The sequence below is a fragment of the Megascapheus bottae genome, chromosome 3 (assembly GCF_031878675.1).
Source record: "Megascapheus bottae isolate mThoBot1 chromosome 3, mThoBot2.hap1, whole genome shotgun sequence".
NCBI classification, from domain to species: Eukaryota; Metazoa; Chordata; class Mammalia; order Rodentia; family Geomyidae; genus Megascapheus; species Megascapheus bottae.
In genome coordinates, this window is record NC_143511.1 from 85,045,060 (window position 1) to 85,066,801 (window position 21,742).

At 54.9% G+C, this 21,742-nt stretch overlaps 2 protein-coding genes across 2 annotated transcripts; both read right to left on the minus strand.

The window, feature by feature from the left end:
* Positions 1-3,603: 3,603 nt before the first annotated feature.
* Positions 3,604-11,631, minus strand: St6galnac4 (ST6 N-acetylgalactosaminide alpha-2,6-sialyltransferase 4). Its single transcript, XM_090330711.1, has 5 exons — positions 11,190-11,631; positions 9,485-9,667; positions 7,252-7,664; positions 4,766-4,873; positions 3,604-4,279 (listed from the first exon to the last, which is right to left on the minus strand). Exons 1-5 carry the CDS (start codon positions 11,199-11,201, stop codon positions 4,090-4,092), a joined length of 906 nt encoding a protein of 301 aa, XP_090186837.1. The 5' UTR covers positions 11,202-11,631; the 3' UTR covers positions 3,604-4,089.
* A 4,480-nt stretch (positions 11,632-16,111) lies between these two features.
* On the minus strand, positions 16,112-21,742 carry Pip5kl1 (phosphatidylinositol-4-phosphate 5-kinase like 1). Its single transcript, XM_090329218.1, has 9 exons — positions 21,557-21,742; positions 20,394-20,447; positions 20,071-20,225; positions 19,796-19,920; positions 19,401-19,435; positions 19,260-19,315; positions 18,452-18,564; positions 17,807-17,957; positions 16,112-17,071 (listed from the first exon to the last, which is right to left on the minus strand). The coding sequence occupies exons 1-9, from the start codon at positions 21,611-21,613 to the stop codon at positions 16,804-16,806; spliced, it is 1,014 nt and encodes a 337-aa protein (XP_090185344.1). The 5' UTR covers positions 21,614-21,742; the 3' UTR covers positions 16,112-16,803.

Consider the following 21,742-nt stretch of genomic DNA (forward strand, 5'->3'; position numbering starts at 1 on the left):
AGCTGACCGTAAGACTCAAAGCCTGGTCACTGTCCCAGAGCTTCTTTTTCTCAAAGCTACCACTTGAGCCACTGCCACTTCCAGCTTTTCCTGTTTATGTGGTACTAAGTAATCAAACCCAAGACTTCATGCATGCTAGGCAAGCTCTCTACCACTATGCCACATTCTCAGTCCAATATTTATTTATTTTGCCATTCCTGGGGCTTGAACTCAGAGTCTTGGCATGCTCCTTGAGCTTTTTCAAGGCAAAAAAAAAAAAAAAAAAAACCCTTGAGCTTTTTCAAGTGGTAACACAGCACCACTTCCAGCTTTTTCTGTATATGTGCTACCAAGGCATCCAACCCAGAACTTCGTGCATGCTAGGCAAGCGCTCTACCACTAGGCCAAACTCCTGGTCCCCAATAAAAATTTTTAAAAGAGAAAAAAATTATTTAAACAAACAAAAACAGAAAGTGGAGTTAGCTCAAGTGGTAGAACACCAACCTTGAGTGAAAAGCTAAGGGAGGGCTGGGAATGTGGCTTACTGGTACAGTGCTTGCCTAGCATGCATGAAGCCCTGGGTTTGAGTCCTCAGTGCCACATAAACAGAAAAAGTGGAAGTGTCCCTGTGGCTCAAGTGGTAGAGTTCTTGAACAAAAGAAGCTTAGGAATAGTGCTCAGGCGAAGTTTAAGCCCTCAGACTGGCAAAAAGAAAGAGAGGGGAAAGGGGGTAGGGGAGAGAGGGGAAGAGGAGATGGGAAGGGAGGGGAGGGAGAGAGAGAAGGAGGGAGGGAGGGAGAGAGAAGAAAAGCTGAGGGACAGAGCCTAGGCCCCAAATTCAAGCTCCAGTATCGGCACAAAAAGAAATAAAATAAAGCAAGACTCAGAGAACAGGGCCAAGATTCCCGAGGGTGCACACAGATCCACTGGGATCCAAGCCTACCTTCCAGCTACGGCAAAAATGCCAGTGGGAGAGGACAGTGGCTGGCAGGTAGGGGCCTGGGCAAGCAGGAGCACTATGCTTATCTAGACAGGGGCTGGCACACGGGTGGTCCCTGTACCCAGAAGCTGCAGGCCTGGCCCTGGGCCACCTTGGAGCAGTGACTCTCACCTGGCTCCCCATCCAGGCTCAAATGGACATTGGTGGATCAGCAGTAGAACCAGAAAATGGACAGGAAAGGAGACCTAAAGAAGGGCTCCACTGGGCCAGGCATGGCGGCTAAGGCCTGTAATCCTAGCTACTCGGGAGGTGGGATAGGATTGCGGTTCAAAGCCAGTCCTTCACTAAAGACCGTGAGACTCTTATCTCCAGTTAATCACTAGAAAAAGGGGAAGTGGGGCTGAGGCTCAAGGGATTGGGTGGTAGCCCTGAGCTGAAGAGCTCGGAGACAGTGCCCAGGCCCATTTCAAGCCCTTCGACCTCCCCCCCCCCACACAAAAAGGTTCCACACCTAGGTGTACCTCTCCTCCACAGAGATGTGGGGGGCTGAAAGCCCCTACACTCACCTTCCAGCAGCTACGGGGCCAGCAGTGGCCAAGGAGAGGGGTCTTCAGCCTCATGGTGGGAATGGCCTTCGGCAGGCAGGCCAGCAGAGGAGGCCGTCTGCACCCTCAGAAGGAAATGGTTGACAGCAGATCCTTCTAGTCACCTTACCAGGAACATGTGTTTTGGGCCAGCCCAACAGTAAATACCCCACCCCAAGGCAGGGCTAAGACAGAGGGGCCTCTGTGTTCTGTGCCCAAGGGCTGGGCTATGGCATCCTGAAGGCGAGGAGGAGGAAAAGGATTCGGCATCTCATGAGGGAGCTGAATTCTAATCCCTTCAGAACCCACAGAATCTTGGGCCTCAGACACCCACAATGTGGCCCTAAGCAGGGAGACAACTAATGTAGCATGCTGGCGCTAGCCTCCCCTACAAGGCTGGGGTGAGCTAGATGAGGAGAACGTTGTTTCGTTTTTTGTGTAGATCCTGGGGCCTGGATGCCTGCTAGCCCTTAGGTTTTTTTTGCTCAAGGCTAGCACACTTCCTCTTGAGCCACAGCTCCACTTTGGCTTTTTGCTGGTGTATTAGAGTTAAAAGTCTTACGGATTTTTCTTCTCTCACTGGCTTTGAACCTTGATCCTCTGATTTCAACCTCCAGAGAAGCTAGGATTACAGGTGTGAGCCAGACACCTGACTGATGGTGATTAAATAGTGGCTCCCAGGGCCGGAAGTGATAGAGTGCTTGCCTAGCATGCATGAAGACTCAGGTTCGATTCCTCGGTACCACATTCATAAAAAAAAAGGCGGAAGTGGTGCTCAGGCTCAAGTGGTAGAGCTCTAGCCTTGAGAAAGTCCAAGGACAGTGCTCAGGCCCTAAGCTAAAGCCCAGGAATGGCAAAAAGAAAAATAGTGGCCCCTACATTTCAAATGCCAAGCTGACAAGTCCAAGGGCAACCCAATGGCTTTGAACTCCTGCGATGTGAGAACTATTTTAATAACTTTATAAAGAAATTGAGGCACAGAGATAGCACTTATTTGCCAGGGTCCCACAGCCTGTCAGGGAGTGGAGTCAGAATTAGGCCTCGCTTCATTCTATAGCTGTTTCATCTTCCACCTAACTCTTATTTGCCCAATCCCTACTTAAGAGACACTGGTCATTGCCCCGTCAACGGATGTGGTTTGGCCACCAGCCCCACCTGGAGGCCTTCTCCCTCCCTCTTCCCACCCATGCATACCCTTCCAGACCACTTGAAATTGGCTAGGCTGCGGCAGCCCACAGTAGCCATGCTGGGGCCCAGATGCCAGGTCGCCTAAGAACGTCAGACAGAAGAAGACATAAAATCTCTCATAAGGTCCTGGTGTGAAATGATTACATTATACTTCTTTGTAAAGATCAAGCTCAGGACCAGGCTTGAGGTGACTACCGTAGGTCACATGGAAACGCCCCGAACCTGGTGATGGGCAGTAGACCCCGGGGCTCCATTCTTTAGTCTTCTGATTTCTGGGTGAAGAGGAGGAATAGGGATATCAGCTTTCCGTCCTGGCCGCATCCAGGCTCAGCCACTGCTCTCACTGTCTGGGCTCCCCCTGGGCTCCTCGGCAAGGCTGGCTTCCTCTAAATGTACGCCTGCCTCTCCTGCGGGTGCACCCTTACCACTGCTTTCCCACTCTCAGCAAAGGCCAGGTGCTGGCCTGAGGCCTGGGCTACCACATCCACCCCCTCCTGCCCTCCGCCCTCCTGCCTTATAAAGGAATCAACTCCAGAGTTAATAGGGAATTTAACTGGCAATATTGTTGGAATTTGACCCATGGGCCAGGAAAGAGACTAGGGACATCATTTCCTTCCCACGCTGATGAAGGGTCGAATTTCCTTCCCACTCAGGCGCTAGCTGAGCTCCCACTGAGCACGGGGAAGGATCCCAAAGAAGCCACTGTCCTGGGCCAGCACCACCAGAACAGCCCCAGACGGGGAGTTGTGGGGAAGGGGAAGGGGAAGGGGCTGGGCTACCTGGCAGACAGAGGAAGGCAGGTGGAAAGCTGTAGAGAAGCCCAGCCTATGGGAGGGGGAGGGGGCGGGGCTGCAGGCTTGGCCCACCCTCCAGTAAATGGGTTATGGGACCACAAGCACACAAGACACAGCATCCAGAAAACACAGGTTTACCCGTACATTCCAAAGGTGGCCCTGGTGCCCACGGCTCAAAGACCCTCACACCTACCAAACTGCAGGCTCTAGGCTGTCCCAACCAGGGCTACCGGCCGGAGAGAATATGGCACCAAGGCAGCAGGGGGGGAGGGCAGGACTGGCACAAGGTCAAGATGCTGGTGAGTGGGAGGGGCCACCGCCCCAGGGCAAAGGCCACTTGAGAGACCTGGTGATGGGGGGACGCCCCAAATGAAGACGTGGATTCTTCAGGAAGCAGGCATGGAGATGAGGGCACCCTCTCCATTCCCCCTCGAGTCAGGAGGCCAAAGACGGCTCTCCAAATGTTCCCAGGGCAGGACAGGAAGGAACCCGAGGTCGGCAGATGGCAGGAGGCAAGACTCCTAAATTAAGGTTCGTTGCTGGAGTGTGGCGGCCTAGGTTGGGCCGCAGGCCTGGTGGAGGCATGCCAGCTGCTGGCCACGGGCTACTGGGCCCTCCAGGATGGGTGGGCGAACACAATGGGCCTCTTCTTGGCCCAGCGGGAAAACACAGCCTTCTCGGTGATGAAGCGATGGGCACTGCGGGGCGCCCGCTCATGGGCCAGGTACATCTGACACTCGTCCAGCCGGCCCTTCTCGAAGTAGTGGTAAGGCACGGAGGGGTGGCTCTTCTCCCTGCCGGGCAGACACAGAATTCTATAGAATACAGGCCTAATATGTGTGGGGAACATTCTTGTAGATTACTCTTCCTAAATGGTTCAAGAACTTTTGGGAGAAAGCCACAATATATATATTTTTTTCCTTCCCTCTCTAAATGATTCAAGAACCAATCTTCCAAGAAAAGCAGGGGAAACACTTCGTTGGTACTCAGGACCTCACAGATGCCAGGCAGGGTCTGTTCTTACACATTTGGCCCACAGGTGCGCTGCCTTCTTGGAGTCTACCCTCAAAGCAGAGCTTCCGGAGGCAGGGGGACAGCTCCAGACAGCACCACAGGACTAGGTGGCAGCAGAGCCTATTCTGAGGCTCCCTGCCAAGGCCGAGTGTCTGAGCCTTGCCCCCCCCCCCCCCGAGGGCCCCACAGTGCCCCAACTTTCTGGCTTGAGACCTTCATAGGTCACACCCTCCCCATCTCCTGTGCAGCCCTGCTGCTAGTCTGACCTGCAGTAGCTGTCGCTCACCATCCCGTAGACCACAATCTCCTCACATAGTTCCAGGGCCAGGATCATGGTGAACCAGCCGGTGCTGAGGAAGGAGCCCGACTGCCTCCTAGGAGATGTGCAAACATAGTCAGCAAACACAGAGAGCCCTTCTCTAGACTCAACACCACGCCCCTCCCTGCAGGGAGAGGAGCCTGGGGGAAGCTGGGAAAGAGGTCGGGCCAGCTGGGGGCAGCAGAGGGCCTGAGGGGATGCTGGATCCAAACTAGGCAGAGCTGCAGTCAAGACCCTGGCTTCACAGGATCTGCACAATCCCCAGAAGATGAGGTGGGGGCGGAGGCCACATCCTTTCCTCTTAGACTCAACGTGTGGTGGCTAAGGAGGAACCCGTTCTAGTCAAAGGTTCTTCCATTCTGGCCCTGCCTCATCAGACTTGTTCATCAGCCTCTCTGAGCCTCAGCATGCTGCCTGTGAAATGGGAATAATTCAAAGGTGGTTTGATCAATGTCTGGCCAGGTTGGGTCCCTACATCCTATTTAGCACAAATGGGTGTGCGGCAGCCCCAGGCCTCAGCTCAACCTCTACCAAGAAGCTCCAGCCAGCTCAGTGCATTCAAACTAAGCACCTTCCAGGCTCTAGGCTGGCCCTGAACCTGTCACACTGGGTGCTAATGTTCTCAAGCAAGTATACAAATGAGGTAATGTCAGAGGTAACATGCTGTTAAACACAAAGCAAACAGGGAAACATGCATGAGGTGAAGAATGTCAGTGACAAGAGTACTCCCACAGGTGGAGTGGTCAGGGAGGACTTCATTGAGGAGGTGACATTTTGGGCCGGGAGTTTGGCCTAGTGGTAGCATGCTTGCCTAGCATGCACAAGGAACCAGGTTCGATTCCTTGGTACCACATACACAGAAAAAGCTGGAAGTGGTGCACTGGCTCAAGTAGTAGAGTGCTAGCCTTGAGAAAGCCCAAGAACAGAGCTCAGACACTGAGTTCAAGCCCCAGGACAAGAAAGAAAGAAAGGAAGAAAGGAAGAAAGGAAGAAAGGAAGAAGGAAAGAAAGAAAGAAAGAAAGAAAGAAAGAAGACAGAGGAGGTGACCTTTCCTCCAGTCCTGAGTAGCAATGAGAAACCGAATCAACAGCTGGGAGCTGGTGGCTCAATCTATACTCTTAGCTACTCAAGAGAATGAGATCTGAGGACTGAGCTTCAAAGCCAGACTGGCAGGAAAGTCCCTGAGATTCTTATCTCCATTACACTACCAAACTAGCTGAAAGTGTGGCTCCAGTGGTAGAATGCTAGTGGTAGAACGCAATCACAAGAAGCTCAAGGACAGCACCCAGGCCCTGAATTCATACTCCAGGATCGGAGGAAGGGGGGAGGAAGAGAGGAAGGAAGGGAGGGAGGAAGGAGGGAAGGCAGGCAGGAAGGCAGTCAAGGAAGAACTGGGAACGACATGGGCCAAGGCCTTCAGTTAAGCCAGTACGGGCAGAACAGAGTGAGAGGAGATAAGGTCTCAGGGCAGGAGGGGCTGGACTGCCAGGGCAGGCAGGACAGGAGAGTCGAGAGGGAATTTGGACTTCATTCTCCATGGGATACAAAGCCACGGAGGGCAGGTAGCTGATGGAAATGAATCCAGAAGGGCAGATGGACCCCAAGCCTAGATTGCAAGGGGCAAGGGAAAAAGCAGAAACCAGCGAGAGGCTGCTGCAAGGTCAGGAGAGCATGGCAGTTTAGGTCAAAGTGGCCCCCAGAGGCACAGAAAAGATTCAAGAGCCAGTTGTATGTGTCCAGACGGCAGAGGAGAGCCGAGAAAAGTCCAAGTTTTCAGCAGAACTACCAGAGGCCGGTGTCCCTCAAAGGGACTGAGTTCAAGGCGTCAGCATAAAAAATAAAACAGCTGGGCTCTGGTGGCTCACTCCTGTAGCACTAGCTACTCGGGAGGTTGAGATCTGAGGACTGAGGTTCAAAGCCAGCCCAAGGCAGGAAAGTCCATGAGACTCTTATCTCCAATAAACCACTAGGAAACCAGAAGTAGAGCTGTGGCTCAAAGTGGCCTTGGACAAAAAGAGGTCACGGACAGTGCTCAGGCCCCAAGGTCAAGCCCTATGACCACCACCACCACCAAGAAGAAGTGTAAGAGCGCACGCACTCTTGCTGTACAGCACTAGGTCCAGTGGCTGGTGGGTAAAGGGGGCTGGTTTTCTGTGAGGAACCTCAGAGGCCAATTCAGATGGTACAGCCACCCCTCCCGAGGGCACCGATGAGCCCTCACACCGCCCGAGCCAGCCGTGGAGCCCCAGCCTGTGCTCACAAGCTCAGCACCACTGGGTTCTAAACCTGTTGGGAACCTTCAGTGACTGACAGGCCCTCCACCTCCAGTCTCCCATTAGAGGCCAGGCCCGTGTGTGACTCTACCATGGGAGGGGGCTGTCTCCCACGGCACGCTCAGGACAGAACAGAGCCCTGGTCCCCAGCCAGCTCACCTGTTCTTGCCCGTCTCGTCTTGGAAGATCTGGTCGCAGTAGGTCATCATGCGCTCGGTGAAGGTGTACACCTGCAGGCCCGGGTACATCCTGGTGAGCTGCAGCAGCGTGCGGTAGGTGCGGCCGCCCAGGGACCGGTCCATGTGCTTGCCCTGGCCCCACACCACGTAGACCGTGTCTCGGGCTTGTTGGAAATAGTGGGAGTAGTTGCGAAGCAACAGCGGCACGCTGGTGTGAGAGACCACCCGCAGGGTGCTGCGCTGGCCCACGTCCACCTCAAAGCCCGCAGTGGGCGCCTGGTTCATGCGCAATACGCACTCTGCGTTGTCAATCTGAGCGCCTAGACCTGAGCCCAACATCTGGCCAGAGCTGGAGACCACGGCACAGCTGTGGCATGGCTCACGGATGAGCGGCTGGAGAGAAAACACACAGAGAGTTAGACACACACAGTAGGTGGGCACAGGGCTTCCAGGCACTTGCTCCTTGCCCATTCTGACACACTCACTGACTTGCCCAAGGCAGTATCAGTTCTTCTTCTTTTTTTTTTTTTCTTTTTGCCAGCCCTGGGCTAGGGCTCAGGGCCTGAGCATTGTCCTTGGGTTTTCTCAAGGTTAGAGCTCTACCACTTGAGTTTTTTTTCTATGGACTGAGGAATCCAATCTGGGGCTTCATGCTTTCTAGGCAAGCATTCTACCAGTAGGCCAAACTCTTGGCCCAAGGCATTACCAGTTCTAAGGTCTGATCTTAATCCAACTGGCTGACAGGGCAGGTAGAGTAGAACCCAAGCCACACAAACAGCAAGTGACCACGATAAGAGTCTATAGGCAGAGCCCCAGGATTCTGTATTAGCCACAGCCATCACCGTGTCGGTGCTTAAATCCTAATGGAACCTCGTTGGGGTCACAGGAGCTAATATTTTTCGAATAGTCTCTGGCACAGATCAGTTGTCATATTTGTGTTAGTTAAGTAAACATGAACCTCAAAGCCATTGCTGGTGGCTCATGCCTGTAATCCTAGCTACACAGCAGGCAGAAATCTGGAGGACTGTGATTCAAATGGAACAGAAAAGTTCAAGTGGTAAAATGCCCATCTAATAAGCAAAGGAGCCTGACTTCACCAGCACAACCAAAAAAAAAGGGAGGGGTCCTTCAGTGTCTATAACAGCCTTGAGTATCACTAGTTCTCAGAGGCCTTAATCCTTAGCTCTGCCCCTGCCTAGATAAAATCCTTTGTCTCTGTGAGCCTCCATTTGTAAAATGGGAGTATATACAACATCTTTTTGGCTCACGTGTGAGGATGCAGTGGGAAATTCCTGGGAGAAAGGGGGAGCTGGTGGCTGCTGGAATTCAGACACAGGATGTCTGGAGGCCAGGCTGCCCACAGGTCTGCATGGAGATGGAAGGTACCCAGACACCCACTGCCATCTTGGCAGCAGGAAAATTCCCACTCCAAAGGCCTGGCGCGTATTCTATTTTCCTGTGGGAAAGCCAATAATGCCCTATCAAACCAGTGAAAATCAGTCCACAGAGGGCTGCAATAGGGCATTCTGGGGGATGATGAGTTGACAGATAAGGTTTATGATGGAGACAGTATATTGTGTCAGACATTTTTTTAAACCCTCATTGAATTGTACACTTAAAATCGGTGAGTTTTGCCCCAGGCCTGCACTCCTAGCTACTTAGGAGGATAAGCCTGAGGATTATGGTTTCAAGACAATCCACGTATAAAAGTCCATGGGGGAGGGGAGTTTGGCCTAGTAGTAGAGTGCTTGCCTAGCATGCGTGAAGACCACATACATAGAAAAAAGCCAGAAGTGGTGCTGAGGTTCAAGTGGTAGAGCTCTAGCCTTGAGAAAGTCCAAGGACAGTGCTCAGGCCCTGAGCTCAAGCCCAGGACTGGCAAAAAAAAAAAAAAAAAAAAATTCCATGGGGCTCTTATTTCCAATTAAACAGCTAAAAGCCAAAAGTGAAGCTGTGGCTCAGATGGTAGACCACCAGCCTGGAGTGAGAAAGCTAAGGGACAATACCTAGGACCTGAGTTGAAGGCCCAGTCACACACACACACACATTCATTCTAGAACTTGGGGCTCAGAGAGGTACAGCAGCTAGTAGTGATCCCCATAGATGGTGAACAGAGGCCAATCTCATCATGACTCAGGCTGGCCTGGCACAAGCCTGGCTCTTACTGCCCTTGGATCTGGGGCACCCTGACAGCTTTTGCCAGGCTGACTCACCTTTCCATCTGGCACGCTGCTATATCCACTGAAGTGTAGAGGCCCTGGCACCGTGGGCTCGGAGGGAGGGAGGTGGTGGTCCAGGCAGGTTGCCAGGCAGAGAGGCATGCAGGCCCAGCAGCACAGAAGGATGTAGGCAGCAGAGGCGGCCAAGGTGCACAGCGCGACGAGCAGAAGACGACCCTGAGGGGGACAGTGGTCCTGGGGGAGGGCCCACACCTGGCCTCCAGGTCTACATTCCACTTCTGCAGCTCCTGGAATCCCCCATCTCCACTAACCTGGCCTTCCCGGCACAGCCAGGCACCAAACAAGCCCTGGAGATAAAGTTAAAACCTTCCTTCTAGCTATGGAGGCTGGTTTGGAATAAAGCTTGTAGCTTAGAGCTACATGACAAAGAAGTGCACAGCATATCTCAGACTAGGTTCTACAAAGCACAAGTTCTCACCTGGAAGCTCAGGCACTATGCAGCCTCAGGCAGTATTTGCATATCTGGGGCCATCTGCCCATGGCCTCAGACCCCATCTCTGTCCCCTGCCCCAACGAACTCAATGTATTCTCTTGGCTGATGCCCAGGATCTAGGTCAGCAGTCCAGGGCTGGAAGAGGACTTGAGAACACTTTCACAGAAGTTCTTTCAATAACAGGAAAGCTGCTGCCCAGAGCTCCTGCCTCCGAGAACCAGGAGCCAAAGGTCAGCTAAACTAAGGAAGTCCTTGGGTCCTCAACCTGTGCTCAGGCCTGCTGGCAACTTCAGCTAAAGTTCCAAAAGGCTCTCAAGGACTCATTGGTTGGTAGAGGGCAGAACCATGGTTCTATGCCATCATCTCGATGTCTCTCTGGCTTCTAATTTTCTTTTTTCTTGTACTGGTGGTAGGCCTTAGGCGCCACAGATCCACTTCTGGCTTTTTGGTGGTTAACTGGAGATAAAGTTTCATGGACTTTCCTGCCTGGTCTGACTCTGAGCCTCGGTTATGAGATCTCAACCTTCAGAGTGAGCCGCTGGTGCCCAGCTCTGGTTTTCTTCTCCCCCCTTTCTCTTTGCCAGCTCTAGTGTTTGAACTCAAGGTCCCATGCCGCCTAGACACCCTGCCACTGAGCCACCTCTAAGAATCAGAGTAGGAAAGCAGCCCCCACTCTTGGCAGCCCCTCCACCTCCTCACATCCTGCTAGAGGCCCACCCTTTCTTTTTTGCCCATAAGCCACATCAGCTCCTAAAAATAGGTTTCCTCTGTGCTGCCAGCTGTTCAAAGGAGTGGGTTCAACCCCTGGGGCCTCAGGCCCTTTACAGAGCCCGATCCCCCTTGTCCAGGGGACTCAGAGACCTGGAGTGGAGGATGAAATCCCAGTCCCCCAACATCTGCTTCCCCACCCTCCATCCAGAGGCTCCTGATTACAGGCAGAGTGGCTGACCCGAGTTCTCACAGCTTTCTAGGCTATGCATCGCCAGCCAGGCAGCCCCCCGGGGGAGCCGACAGCGGCCTCGAACTTGTAATTCTAGCTACTCAGGAGCCTGCGATCCGAGCTTCCAGGCCGGCCCAGGCAGGAAAGTTTGAGAGACTCGGGACCCGTTAACTACCCCGAAGCAGGAAGCAGAGCTTCACCCAAGTGGCAGAGCAGGAGAGCCCTGACCCAAACCCGCTCCCGACCTCACGGGGCGTGGGGGCCGACGCTGCTTTCCCGGGGACCCCGGCCCGCCGCCCGCTCACCGGAGCCTTCATGCTGCCGCCCCTCCTCCTCCGCAGGCCGGGGGTCGCGGTCTCCAAGGCTCCAGCTGGAAAGAGGAGCGAGCCAGGCGCCCGCCAAGACCCAGAGGCTCAGAGCCAGGAATGGGGAAGGCAGACCCGGTCCTAGGATGTGGGGGAAACTGAGGCAGGGAAGGCTGAAGACAGGCGGCGTCTCCGCGCGCAGGGCGACCGCGTCCGGCCCGGGAGCCCGGAGCAGCGACCTTGGGGGACCTCGGCGGGAGACCCCGGAGCGAGCGGGCCGGGCAGCGGAGGGAAGGCGCCCGGGCTCAAGGTCACACGTGGGGCAGAAGAAGCCGGGATGCCGGAGCCGCGGGGCGACCCCATCCGTCACCTCCCTCGCCGCGGGGCGCGGGCGCGGCCTGGGATTTCCACCCTTCCAGACTCCACCGCCCCCTCCCCCGGCCGGATGCTAACCGGGCGGACACGGCGGGGCGCACGTGAGGCTCACGACTCGCGGCACGGAGCTCCATGTCCCGCCGGGCGCGTCAGCCAGGCGGCAAAGCCGAGCGAGCCCGGGGCGGAGGCGGCGGCGCGGCCGCAGCTGCGCCCGCAGGAAGCCCAGCTCGCTTTGCCTAGGGCGGGGGGCGGAGCCTGCCGCGGCGGGGCGGGGCCCCGGGCAGGGGCGGAGCCTGCGGCTACGGGGCGGGGCCCTGGGCGGAGGGGCGGGGCCTGCGGACGGCTGGAGCGACCCGGGGCGGAGCCTACGCGGTCAAGGCGGACGCACGCCGCCGGCGTCCGGGCCGCGCGAAGGCGGGGCCTGGTGTCAGGGGCGGGGCCTGGGGTTCGGCCTCTGGGTTTGGGGTCGGGTGAATACTGGGGCGCTCCAGCAGCGACTGTCCCGGAAGGGGAGGGGAAGGGGCTTCGGCCAGACAGCCCTGGGTGGCACTGGGAGGGTCGCGAGATTCAGCAAGTACAATGTAAGATGCTGTTGTGCCCAGAATTCGGGGTCCCCACAGGCCACCAAGGAGCGGAATCCGGGGTAGGCGCATGAGAGTCGTTCATTGCGAGCTCCCGCCTGGACTCAGCAGACACGGCGGCCCGAGCGAGCCCCGACCATTCTGTCCGTTACAAAGGCAGCTCTGGGCCCGGAGTGTGGCCTAGTGGTAGGGGGCTGGCCTGGCATGCACGAAGACCCGGGTTCGATTCCTCAGTACCAATACATAGAAAAAAGCCAGAGGTGGTGCTGAGGCTCAGGAGGTAGAGCTCTAGCCTTGAGAAAGTCCAAGGACAGTGCTCAGGCCCTGAGCCCAAGCCCAGGACGGGCAAGCAATAAATAAATAAATAAATAAATAAATAAATAAATAAAGTCAGGGCTACCGGGTTTCCAGCTAAGTTACTGCATGATTGCTTCACATTTAAACAATGAAGGAGTGGAAAATAGAAAATATTTACAATGCTATCTTATGTCTGGGGCTCTTGAAAAAGACAATGCTCTCTCACATCCAGGGCTCTGGTGTTTGTCACCTGGTGAGTAGTTGTTGGTGAGGCAGTTTCAGGAAAAACATGATTGAGACACTGTGTGAGCTTTCTGGAAACTTATCTTTCTAGGAAACAGGTATTCCAGTAAGATGGAGTCTGAATTCAAACTGGCTTCACTGTGGTTAGGCTCTGCAATGCCTCTCTTAATTTGAGTAAGTCCTCAGGTAAATATGAAGAAATGAGCCCGGTGCTGGTGGCGCAGGCCTGCAATCCTAGCTACTCATGAGGCTGAGATCTGAGGATCGAGGCTCAAAAGCCCGTCGAGGCAGCAAAGTATGTGACTCTTATTTGCAATTAACCATTAAAATAGCCAGAAGTGGAACCACAGCTCTAGTGGTAGAGTGCTAGCCTTGAGCAAAGCAACAACGAAAACTCTCGCAGGCTCTGAGTTCAAGCCTCAGTATTGGCACAAAGGACGAAGAAATAAGTGAAGTATAGCTGTTTCTTGTTTTCATGTTGATGCCAGTCCTTTCTGGGCCATGACCTTTGTGACTCTACCACGAGAGCCACAGTTTCACTTCTGGCTGGCTTAAAATCAGGATCCTCAGAGCTCAGCCCCCTGGTTAGCTAGCATTACAGGTGTGAGCTACGGACAGCTAGCTTGCTTTGTTGCTTTCGAGACAGTTTCTCATTACACAGGCCAAGCTGCTCTCAAATTTGAGATTCTCCTCCCTTAGCCTTCTACATGCTATTTCAGATTTCAGGTGTGCACTGCCAAACTCGGCTTTCATTTTTCCTTCCTTCCTTCCTTCTTTCTTTCTTTTTTCCACTGTATTTGTTGCATTCTGAAATTCCTCTGCCCATTCCATAAATGTGTTTCCTTGTCCACGAACCCATGTGTCCCCCACCAACCCAGGCTCAGCTCCACAATCAGACCAGTGCCATGCTCAGGGGACCTGCCCAGTGCTCAGGGCACAGAGTGCTGCCTAATGTTGTGGGTCCTGTGCCAGCACTGTGGCTCAAACTCAGGGCCTCACATTCTTGAACAGTTTTTTTTTCCCACTGATAGCCAGTGTTTCACCATTTGAACCACATTTCTACTTCCTGACTTTGCTAGTTAGAGATAAGCTAGAGATAAGAATTTCTCATATTTGTCTACCTCGGCTGAGTTTTTTTTTTTTTGTTGTTGTTGTTTTTATTGGTTGTGGGGCTTGCACTCTGGACCTGGGTGCTGTCCCTGAGCTCTTCAGGTCAAAGTTAGTGCTCTACCACGTTGAGTTACAGCACCACTTCTGGTTTTCTGGTGGTTAATTATGATTGGGAGGAGGTAGGGGGAGGGAAAGTGAGAGAAAAACATGAGAAGGGGTATCATGTTCAAGAAGTACCTATTACCCGACGAATGTAACTGTAACCCCTCTATATGTTACCCCAATGATAAATTACAATACTCATTCTTAAAAAAGAGTACCACACAGGGGCTGGGAGTTTGGCCTAGTGGTAGAATGCTTGTCTAGCATGCACAAAGACCTGGGTTTGATTCCTCGGTACCACATACATAGAAAAAGCCAGAAGTGGTTCTGTGGCTCAAGTGGTAGAGCTCTAGCCTTGAGAAAGCCCAGGGACAGTGCTCAGGTCCTGAGTTCAAGCCCCAGGAATGGCAAAAAAAAAAAAAAAGAGTACCACGGGGGAGGGAGGGGAGAGCCTCATGGACTTTCATGCCTGGCTGGCTTTGAACCATGACTCTCAGATCTCAATCTCCTGAATAGCTAGGATTACAGGCTTGAGCCATTGGCACCTTGGGGTGGTTTTAAGCCAAGTCAAATCTCAGCCCCCTGAGTAGCTAGGATGACAGAAGGGAGCTGGCAGCACGTGACTCCTTAATGTCTGTGGATGGGTGAGGCCGCCAGGACGCCTGGGCCCCTGGAGGCCTCCAGCTGGTCCAGCCTTGGATCCTGCAGAGGCTCCTGGTCAGAGGCTGGGCGGTGAGGGAGACAGACCCGTCCTGTGTGTGCCAGCAGGGCTGGCCCCGCTAGGTGGGCTCCCGGGATCCACACGCAGGAAATGTGGCAGCAGACCCCGCTAGTTCCTGCCGTGACGCCCCGTCACCTCCTGGTGTTATTGAGTGCTTAACCTCAGTGTCTCAACTTCCTGCTGAGGGAGAGCAGAGGTGCTGCGGGAGGAGAGGTGGAGCAATCTTACCGCGAGCTGACTCATTCACCACTAGCCATGGTGATATCACTGCTTTAGAACCAGAATCACCCCAGCGCTTCCCCATCCTTTCCCACCAGCCCTCTGTCTTTGGCTTTATGGGATGGCCCGTCTGGTTATCCAGTAGCTTCTTAAGTTCCTCATGGCCTGGCCTCGGGCATCAGTTCTGAGCCCACAGCCGCATGCGCGCCCTGCTCCCTCTCACACACCAGGCTCCTCTCCCCAGATTGCTCTCCTATGTCTTTTCCACCCTGTGCCAGTACTGGAACTTGATCTCACGACATCATGCGGTGCCTTAGCTTTTTCACCCATGGCTGGTGTTCTACCACTTGGTCCACAGCTCCCCTACTGGCTTTTGGTTGGTTAATTAGAGATAAGAGTTTCCTCCCCTACTGGCTTCAAGCTACAGTCCTCGGAGCTCAGCCTCCTGAGGCTCACAGATGCAAACCACCAGGCCCCCAGCCGCTCCCCAGCATCCAGGTCATTGGACTCTCCCGGGGTCTGACTGTGAATGTGTAGGGCAAGACCAGATCTCCAGAGCCCAGCACAGACCCTACGACATAGGAGGTGCTCAATAAACATTTAATGAGTTAAGGAGGTCCTCTAGCATCCTATTTCACATATTAGATGACTGAAGCACAGAGAGATTTAGCACCTCACCCTGGTCACACTGCCAGGCTCTAAAATCACTCAGGAGGAAAAGCTGCTTGGGTGGTTGGATTGAACTGAGGGTGGAGGCCAGGCTGGTTCCTAGAGGAGGGAAGAAAGGGGTGGTCAGGGGCTATTTAGGCTTCCCATAAGGCCTAGATGGGAGCCTCATGGGCCACCATGCTAGTGGCTCAGAATCATGGTCTGACCACTAAACCTTGTGCCCATTTCACAGAAGAGGCTGGAGTTCCCTGGAGATCAATGGTGACCCTTCAGAAAACTCCACCCCGCCTTCTCCCAACCGCATCTCAGAAGCAGCGAGACAAAGGGGCATCCAGAGGGAAAGCGTGAGCACTGTGTGAGCTAGGAGCATCTCCCTTTCAGGGCCTGGGTCCTTGGGCTGACCTTGCCACTTACCAGTGCATCAGCCCCTCAGAGTCTCTGGGCCTCAGTTTCTCCATCCGGACAACCTCCCTCTTTCCCCAGAACTGGGGGAAACTGGTATTTTGAATCCTGGTTCCAGCATTACTGCGGAATGATCTCTTTCAGCCCCTTCACCTCCCTCTCCCCAGCCTCCATTTTGTGGTCTGTAAAAAGAGTTTTTGAGGTTTTTGTTTTTGTTTTTGTTTTTTTGCGTCAAATGAACTAATAATGTAGGGAAGTCCTTGGCACTACACAGGGCTCAGCACCATGAGTGGGGGCCAAGCTGTCAGACCATGAACTGGGGTGTACTGCCCTCGTGTGGCCATCACTTGAAACAGCATGTGAACTCCCTGCATGAGTTAGTATGCTGCCCTCGTGTGGCCATCACTTGAAACAGCAGGTGAACTCTCTGCATGAGTTAGTATGCTGCCCTCGTGTGGCCATCACTTGAAACAGCAGGTGAACTCTCTGCATGAGTTAGTATGCTGCCCTCGTGTGGCCATCACTTGAAACAGCAGGTGAACTCTCTGCATGAGTTAGTATGCTGCCCTCGTGTGGCCATCACTTGAAACAGCAGATGAGCTCCTTGCATATTAGGGTGTGCTGCCCTCGTGTGGCCATCACTTGAAACAGCAGGTGAACTCTCTGCATGAGTTAGTGTGCTGCCCTCGTGTGGCCATCACTCGAAACAGCAGGCCAGCTCCTTGCATGCTAGGGTGTGCTGTCCTCATGTGCCTATCACTTGAAACAACAGGTGAACTCCCTGCATAAATTACAACGTGCTGCCCTCATGTGGACATCACTTGGAAAAGCAGGTGAGCTCCCTGGGCCTGGCAGGGGCCCTTGTCCGGATGGGGAGCATGAAGCCAGATGGTAGTCACTCAGTGTGTGCCTCCACCCACTGGCAGAGGCGACGGGCATAGCAAGCTGGGCTGACAGTGGAGAAGGACCGGCCCCGGTATCGCAGTGTCTTCCACAGGTGCTCCAGCCGCTTGCGAAGCCCATAGACCGTAGCGAGATCCACGAGGCCAAGGAAATAGCGTTGCTCAGGCCCATCCAGGATATGGAGCGCATTGGGGACATGGGGCAGCAGCCGGAGGTTCTGGGCTCCCGGATCTTGAAGGTTCTGCACCCCGTGTACAGATCTGCATGTGGACCAATGGGAGGGTGAGAGGGCCAACTCCTTCAGGAAGCCCCAGCCTGTTTGCACACCTCTGTGTACTCTGGTCTGGGACACCAGGTCCAGTGGAGGCCCCAATGGTTTGGAGCTGTACTGTCCAGTGTACAGCCACAGGAAGGCAGCCAGTCCCCATGGGGAGGTACAGTGAGAGGAAAATAAAACGTGTGTGTGAGCGGCTTGGTCCTGGGGCTTGAACTCCGGCCCTGAACACTGTTCCTAAAACTTCACTCAAGGCTGGTGCTCTACCACTTGCACCACAGCTCCGCTTTTTTGGGGGGAGGGGGGTAATTGGAGCTAAGAGTCTCATGGACTTTCCTGCCCAGGCTGGCTCTGAACCATGATCCTCAGATCCCCAGCATCCAGGTTACCTAGGATTATAGGCGGGAGCCACTTTTGCCTGGCTCAGGAAATCGAACAGTTCATTCTGCTGCTCCAAAACCTTCCACAGCTGCATATTTCTGCTGGAGAGTGGGCAGCTTCTACAGAGCAGCACCGACCCCCCCCCCCGTGCTGCTGGACTTGGCCAGTCCTGTTCTCCACTGTGGCTCACCCATTCCCTTTTGCCTCTACGGATCAGCTTCTCCAGCCCTCCACCCCTGTCCAGCCCCCCCCACACACATGCCCCGCATGTGCCCTTACCAGCCTTTGCCTAGATTGCATCCGACATCCCCTGCCTTGCCCCTGGGTACAGGATGCTCACCTAGCCATGCAGAAGATGCTGCTGCTCTGGTGCTGCTCATCCTGGTGGAGAGTCTGGAAGGCCATCAGAAGGCTGTAGTCCACCAGGTTGAGCTCCCGCAGGAAGGTGGTATCCAGTTCTATCTGGTGGGCCAGCCAGCTTCTCTGGGACCCTGCAGTGTCCCACCCAAGCACTCAGCAGTGTGCCAAGCTCAGGGCTCCACCTGCTCCTGCCCCATGTCACAAGCAGGGAAATTCAGCTCTGATTTGCCTCAGTCTCCCCATTCCATGTCTGAAGCCAGGAGCTGAAACCCATCTGACTTCAGAATCTGAGTGTGTGCATGGTATGTGTATTGGTATTGGGGCTTAAACTCAGGGTCTCAGCTGTGACCCTTAGCTTTTTTGCTCAAGGCTAGCCCTTGAGCCACGGCTCCAGTTCTGCTTCATTGGAGATCAGAGTCACTCAGGTTTGTCTGTGCAAGCTGGCTTGGAACCATGACCCCTTAGATCTCAGCCTCCTGAGAAAGCTGGGATTACAGGCGTGAGCCACCAGTGTCCAGCTCTGAATCTGGTCTTAAAGCACTTGGGGAGAGAGCAGTGCCAGGGACCCCTACCCCACGCCGCCCTGAGTGGAGGAGGAGGAAGCAGCAACTACTTTGTGACTCACCCAGTTTGATAGTCTTGCCCTGAAAGTTGAGGTCCTTCAGCACAAGGACCAGATGGCTTCCCTCAGGGACAGGGTCCACCCAGCGGTTCACCTCACAGCCCTTGATGTCATACCTGGGCGGGGGAGGAGAAGTCCAGCTGGTAATCATTAGAAACAAGAGCTGACGGTCGCTGGTGACTGCGTGAGTTTACACCAGTGTGTGTCACCCTATACCCCAGCCTGCCTGGCCTGTGAACCTCTGGAGGTGAAGAAACAGGCCCAGAGCTTTCTTCTGCACTGCCTGTGCCACACTGTAAGTAAAAACCACAACAGAGGCAGGTGTGGTGGCTCACACCTGTAATCCTCTCAGGAGGCTGAGATCTGATGACTGAGGTTCAAAACCTGCCTGAGCAGGCAAATCCAAGAGACTCTTAACTAGCACAAGCCATAAGTGGGGGTGTGACTCGAGTAGCAGAGCAGCAGCCTTGAGCAAAAACATGCTAAGGCATCACTCCAGTCCTGAGTCAGAGCCCCAATACTGGTGCGTGCACACACACACACACACACACACACACACACACACACACACACACACACACACAGAGTTTCCTGGACTCTCCTACCCAGGCTGGCTTCGAACTGTGATCCTCAGATCTCAGCTGCCGGAGTAGCTAGGATGTCAGGTGTGAGCCCTGTTTCTTGCTCCTTTCTAGTTTCTCCAACTTGTGCCTCAGTTTCTCCACCTTGCTGGTGGGAGCAGGAGATGGGGATGGTGCGTGTGGTTGGGGTGGGGGCTCTGATTCTGCTCTGGGGGGTGAGGGGGACTCACCTCTCAGCGATGCGGCCAGTGGGGTAGAAGACGCTCTGCATGACGATGAAGTACTTCTGAGGAGGGGATGGGAGTGAGGAAAGTCGGGACCTCCCATCCAGACAGCCCTGAGCCCAGCCACCTCGCCTCAGCCTCACCCACCTTCTTTCCCTGGGCCACCCGCAGACTGTGCACTCCTGGAAGGTGAGATATTGTCGGGTGAGCACCCCAGAACCAGGTCCCTGCCTCACATACACAACCTCTCCTGAACTCGGGGCACTGTCCTTGGGCTTTCTTAAGGCTAGCGCTCGACCACTGGAGCCACAGCGCCACTTCCAGCTTTTTCTGTGTGTGTGGTACCGAGAAATCGAACCCGGATCTTCGTGCATGCCACGCAAGCGCTCTACTGCTAGGTCCAGATCCTCAGACCCAGACAGACACGCTTCGTGGCCCCGCCCCCACGGGACTGTCCAATCACGACCCGTTTCTCCAGGCCCCGCCCCGGGCCCCGCCCCAGGCCCCGCCCGGATCCTTAGCCACGCCCCCGGCCCCGGTACCCAGCAAGCGGGCGAGCAGCGACTGCGGGTGCCGCAGCAGGTGCTGCACGTAGCGGGGCAGGTGGGCGAGCAGCACCTGCACCTCCCGGCGCCGCTGGGTCTTCAGGAAGAAGCGCTGGTCATGGCTGCGGGGCGGAAGCACAAGGTCCCTGTCCAAGCCGGGTGGAGCGGCTCCCACCGCGTCCCCAGCGAACCGGGGCCCCCCAGCACCCCCCCCACCCAAGCCCGGCATCTCCGCCACCCCGGGTCCCACCCTCCCCCTGCCGCCAGCTCACGTCAGAAAGAAGCTGGCCTTGCTCTTGGAGGTGCTGAAGAACTGGAGGTAGGGGCCACAGGGGCCCAGCGCAGCCTGGTAGTCCTCCTCCACCAGGCCCAGGTTGCGCCGCAGCTGCGCAAAGACTGGGCCAGCCAGGGTGCCCATCTCGAACCCCTGCGGGGAGAAAGAGCGGCCCCGAGGGGGTCTGGGTGGAGCGTCAGGACGACCACGCCCTTCCCCTAAAGCCCTCAGGAGCTAGTCATCACCACAGTGCAGGCAGAACAAGGGGAGCCGAGACCACCAGTCTGGGGTGGCTCTTCCCACCAGTCTGGAGCTTCCTACCTCCTCATGAACCTGGGTCAGGACTTCAGAGAAATCCTCCTGAGTGGGTGAGCCCTGCAGAGATAGGCAGAGGGTCTCAAGGAAAGCCAAGGCCTGCCACTGTCCACCCGAGGATCTTGAGGTGCCCCCACACAAACACACGAGTCCTTCAGCAAAAAAGAACCCATGGTGTCCCCAAGTGTGCCTGCAAAGGGCTGCCAGATTGCTCAGGGATGAAGGAGGAAGAATGACCTGAGACAGGGCCTAGATGTGTCTTACTTACCACTGGGTCCCCAGCATCAAACTCTGAGTTCAAGCCTAGCATGAGTCCTCAGACACATGACCCCAATCCATCCTTCTACAAGGAGATAGCCCCAAAGCCAAGTGATCTGCCTGATGCAGGCCAGGGGCTAGATCAGGGAGGCTGACTGGAGGAGGTGACCTCTGAGCTGAAAGGGGCAGGGGGTGCTAGTGACAATGCAAACAGCACTGGTGGCTACCAGCAGGAAAAGGGGTCTCAGTGTCTGTAGCCAGGAAGCAGGGGATGGAGTGTGGATGAGCTGGACTGCTGTCCCTTGCAGAATCTCCAGGACAAGCTGGAGCCATATGAGATTTTTAGCGGATGATGAGGTGAGGTTATGGTTTAGAGGACTCACCCTGCATTTTCCTGGACCTCTTGCCCATTCTGTGGGATGTGGTCAGATGAGGTACATGGGCACACACAGAGAAAACATATATATGCTCACCCGCCTGACCTGCTGCTGAGCTGGCAGCTGGGTGACCCTTTCTGCTGAGTTAGCATGGCCCTAGCTTGAGCTCCAGGGAGAATGGGCTGGGCTGGCCTAGTGGGGGTGGGGTCCCCTAACCATCTACTCTGGAAGAGTTGGGAGGGCCTCAGAAACCAAGGACTATAACCTCCCACACCCATTATACAGATGGGGCTACCGAGACAAAGCCCACTACAATTTACAAATCACAGAGCAACCAATTCAATCAGGGGGTTCCTCCTGCTACCAACATCCTGAGCTATCCGGTGTCACCCTGGAAGGTCCTGCCAGCCCATTCCTGCCTTCTTCCTCTCAGTGCCCCTTTCTGGCCCCAGTGTTGCTGTAATAGCCAGACCGACCATCAGCTATGTCTTGCCCTCAGTGCTTTGGGGTGTGCAAGATGAGGTGACCATTCACCGTGGGTGGGTGGTCGATGGAGACCTGTGTAGCAGCCCACAATCCTGCCTGCATCATACATGTCAACTTATGTAGCTTATGTCCCGGGTCAATCTCAAATAGGCCCAGGCGAGACTGCTTGTCTCGTAGGCGCCAGAAGAAACCACGCTGGTTGGAAGTGGCTGTTCTGTGTCCAGCCTCAGGAGA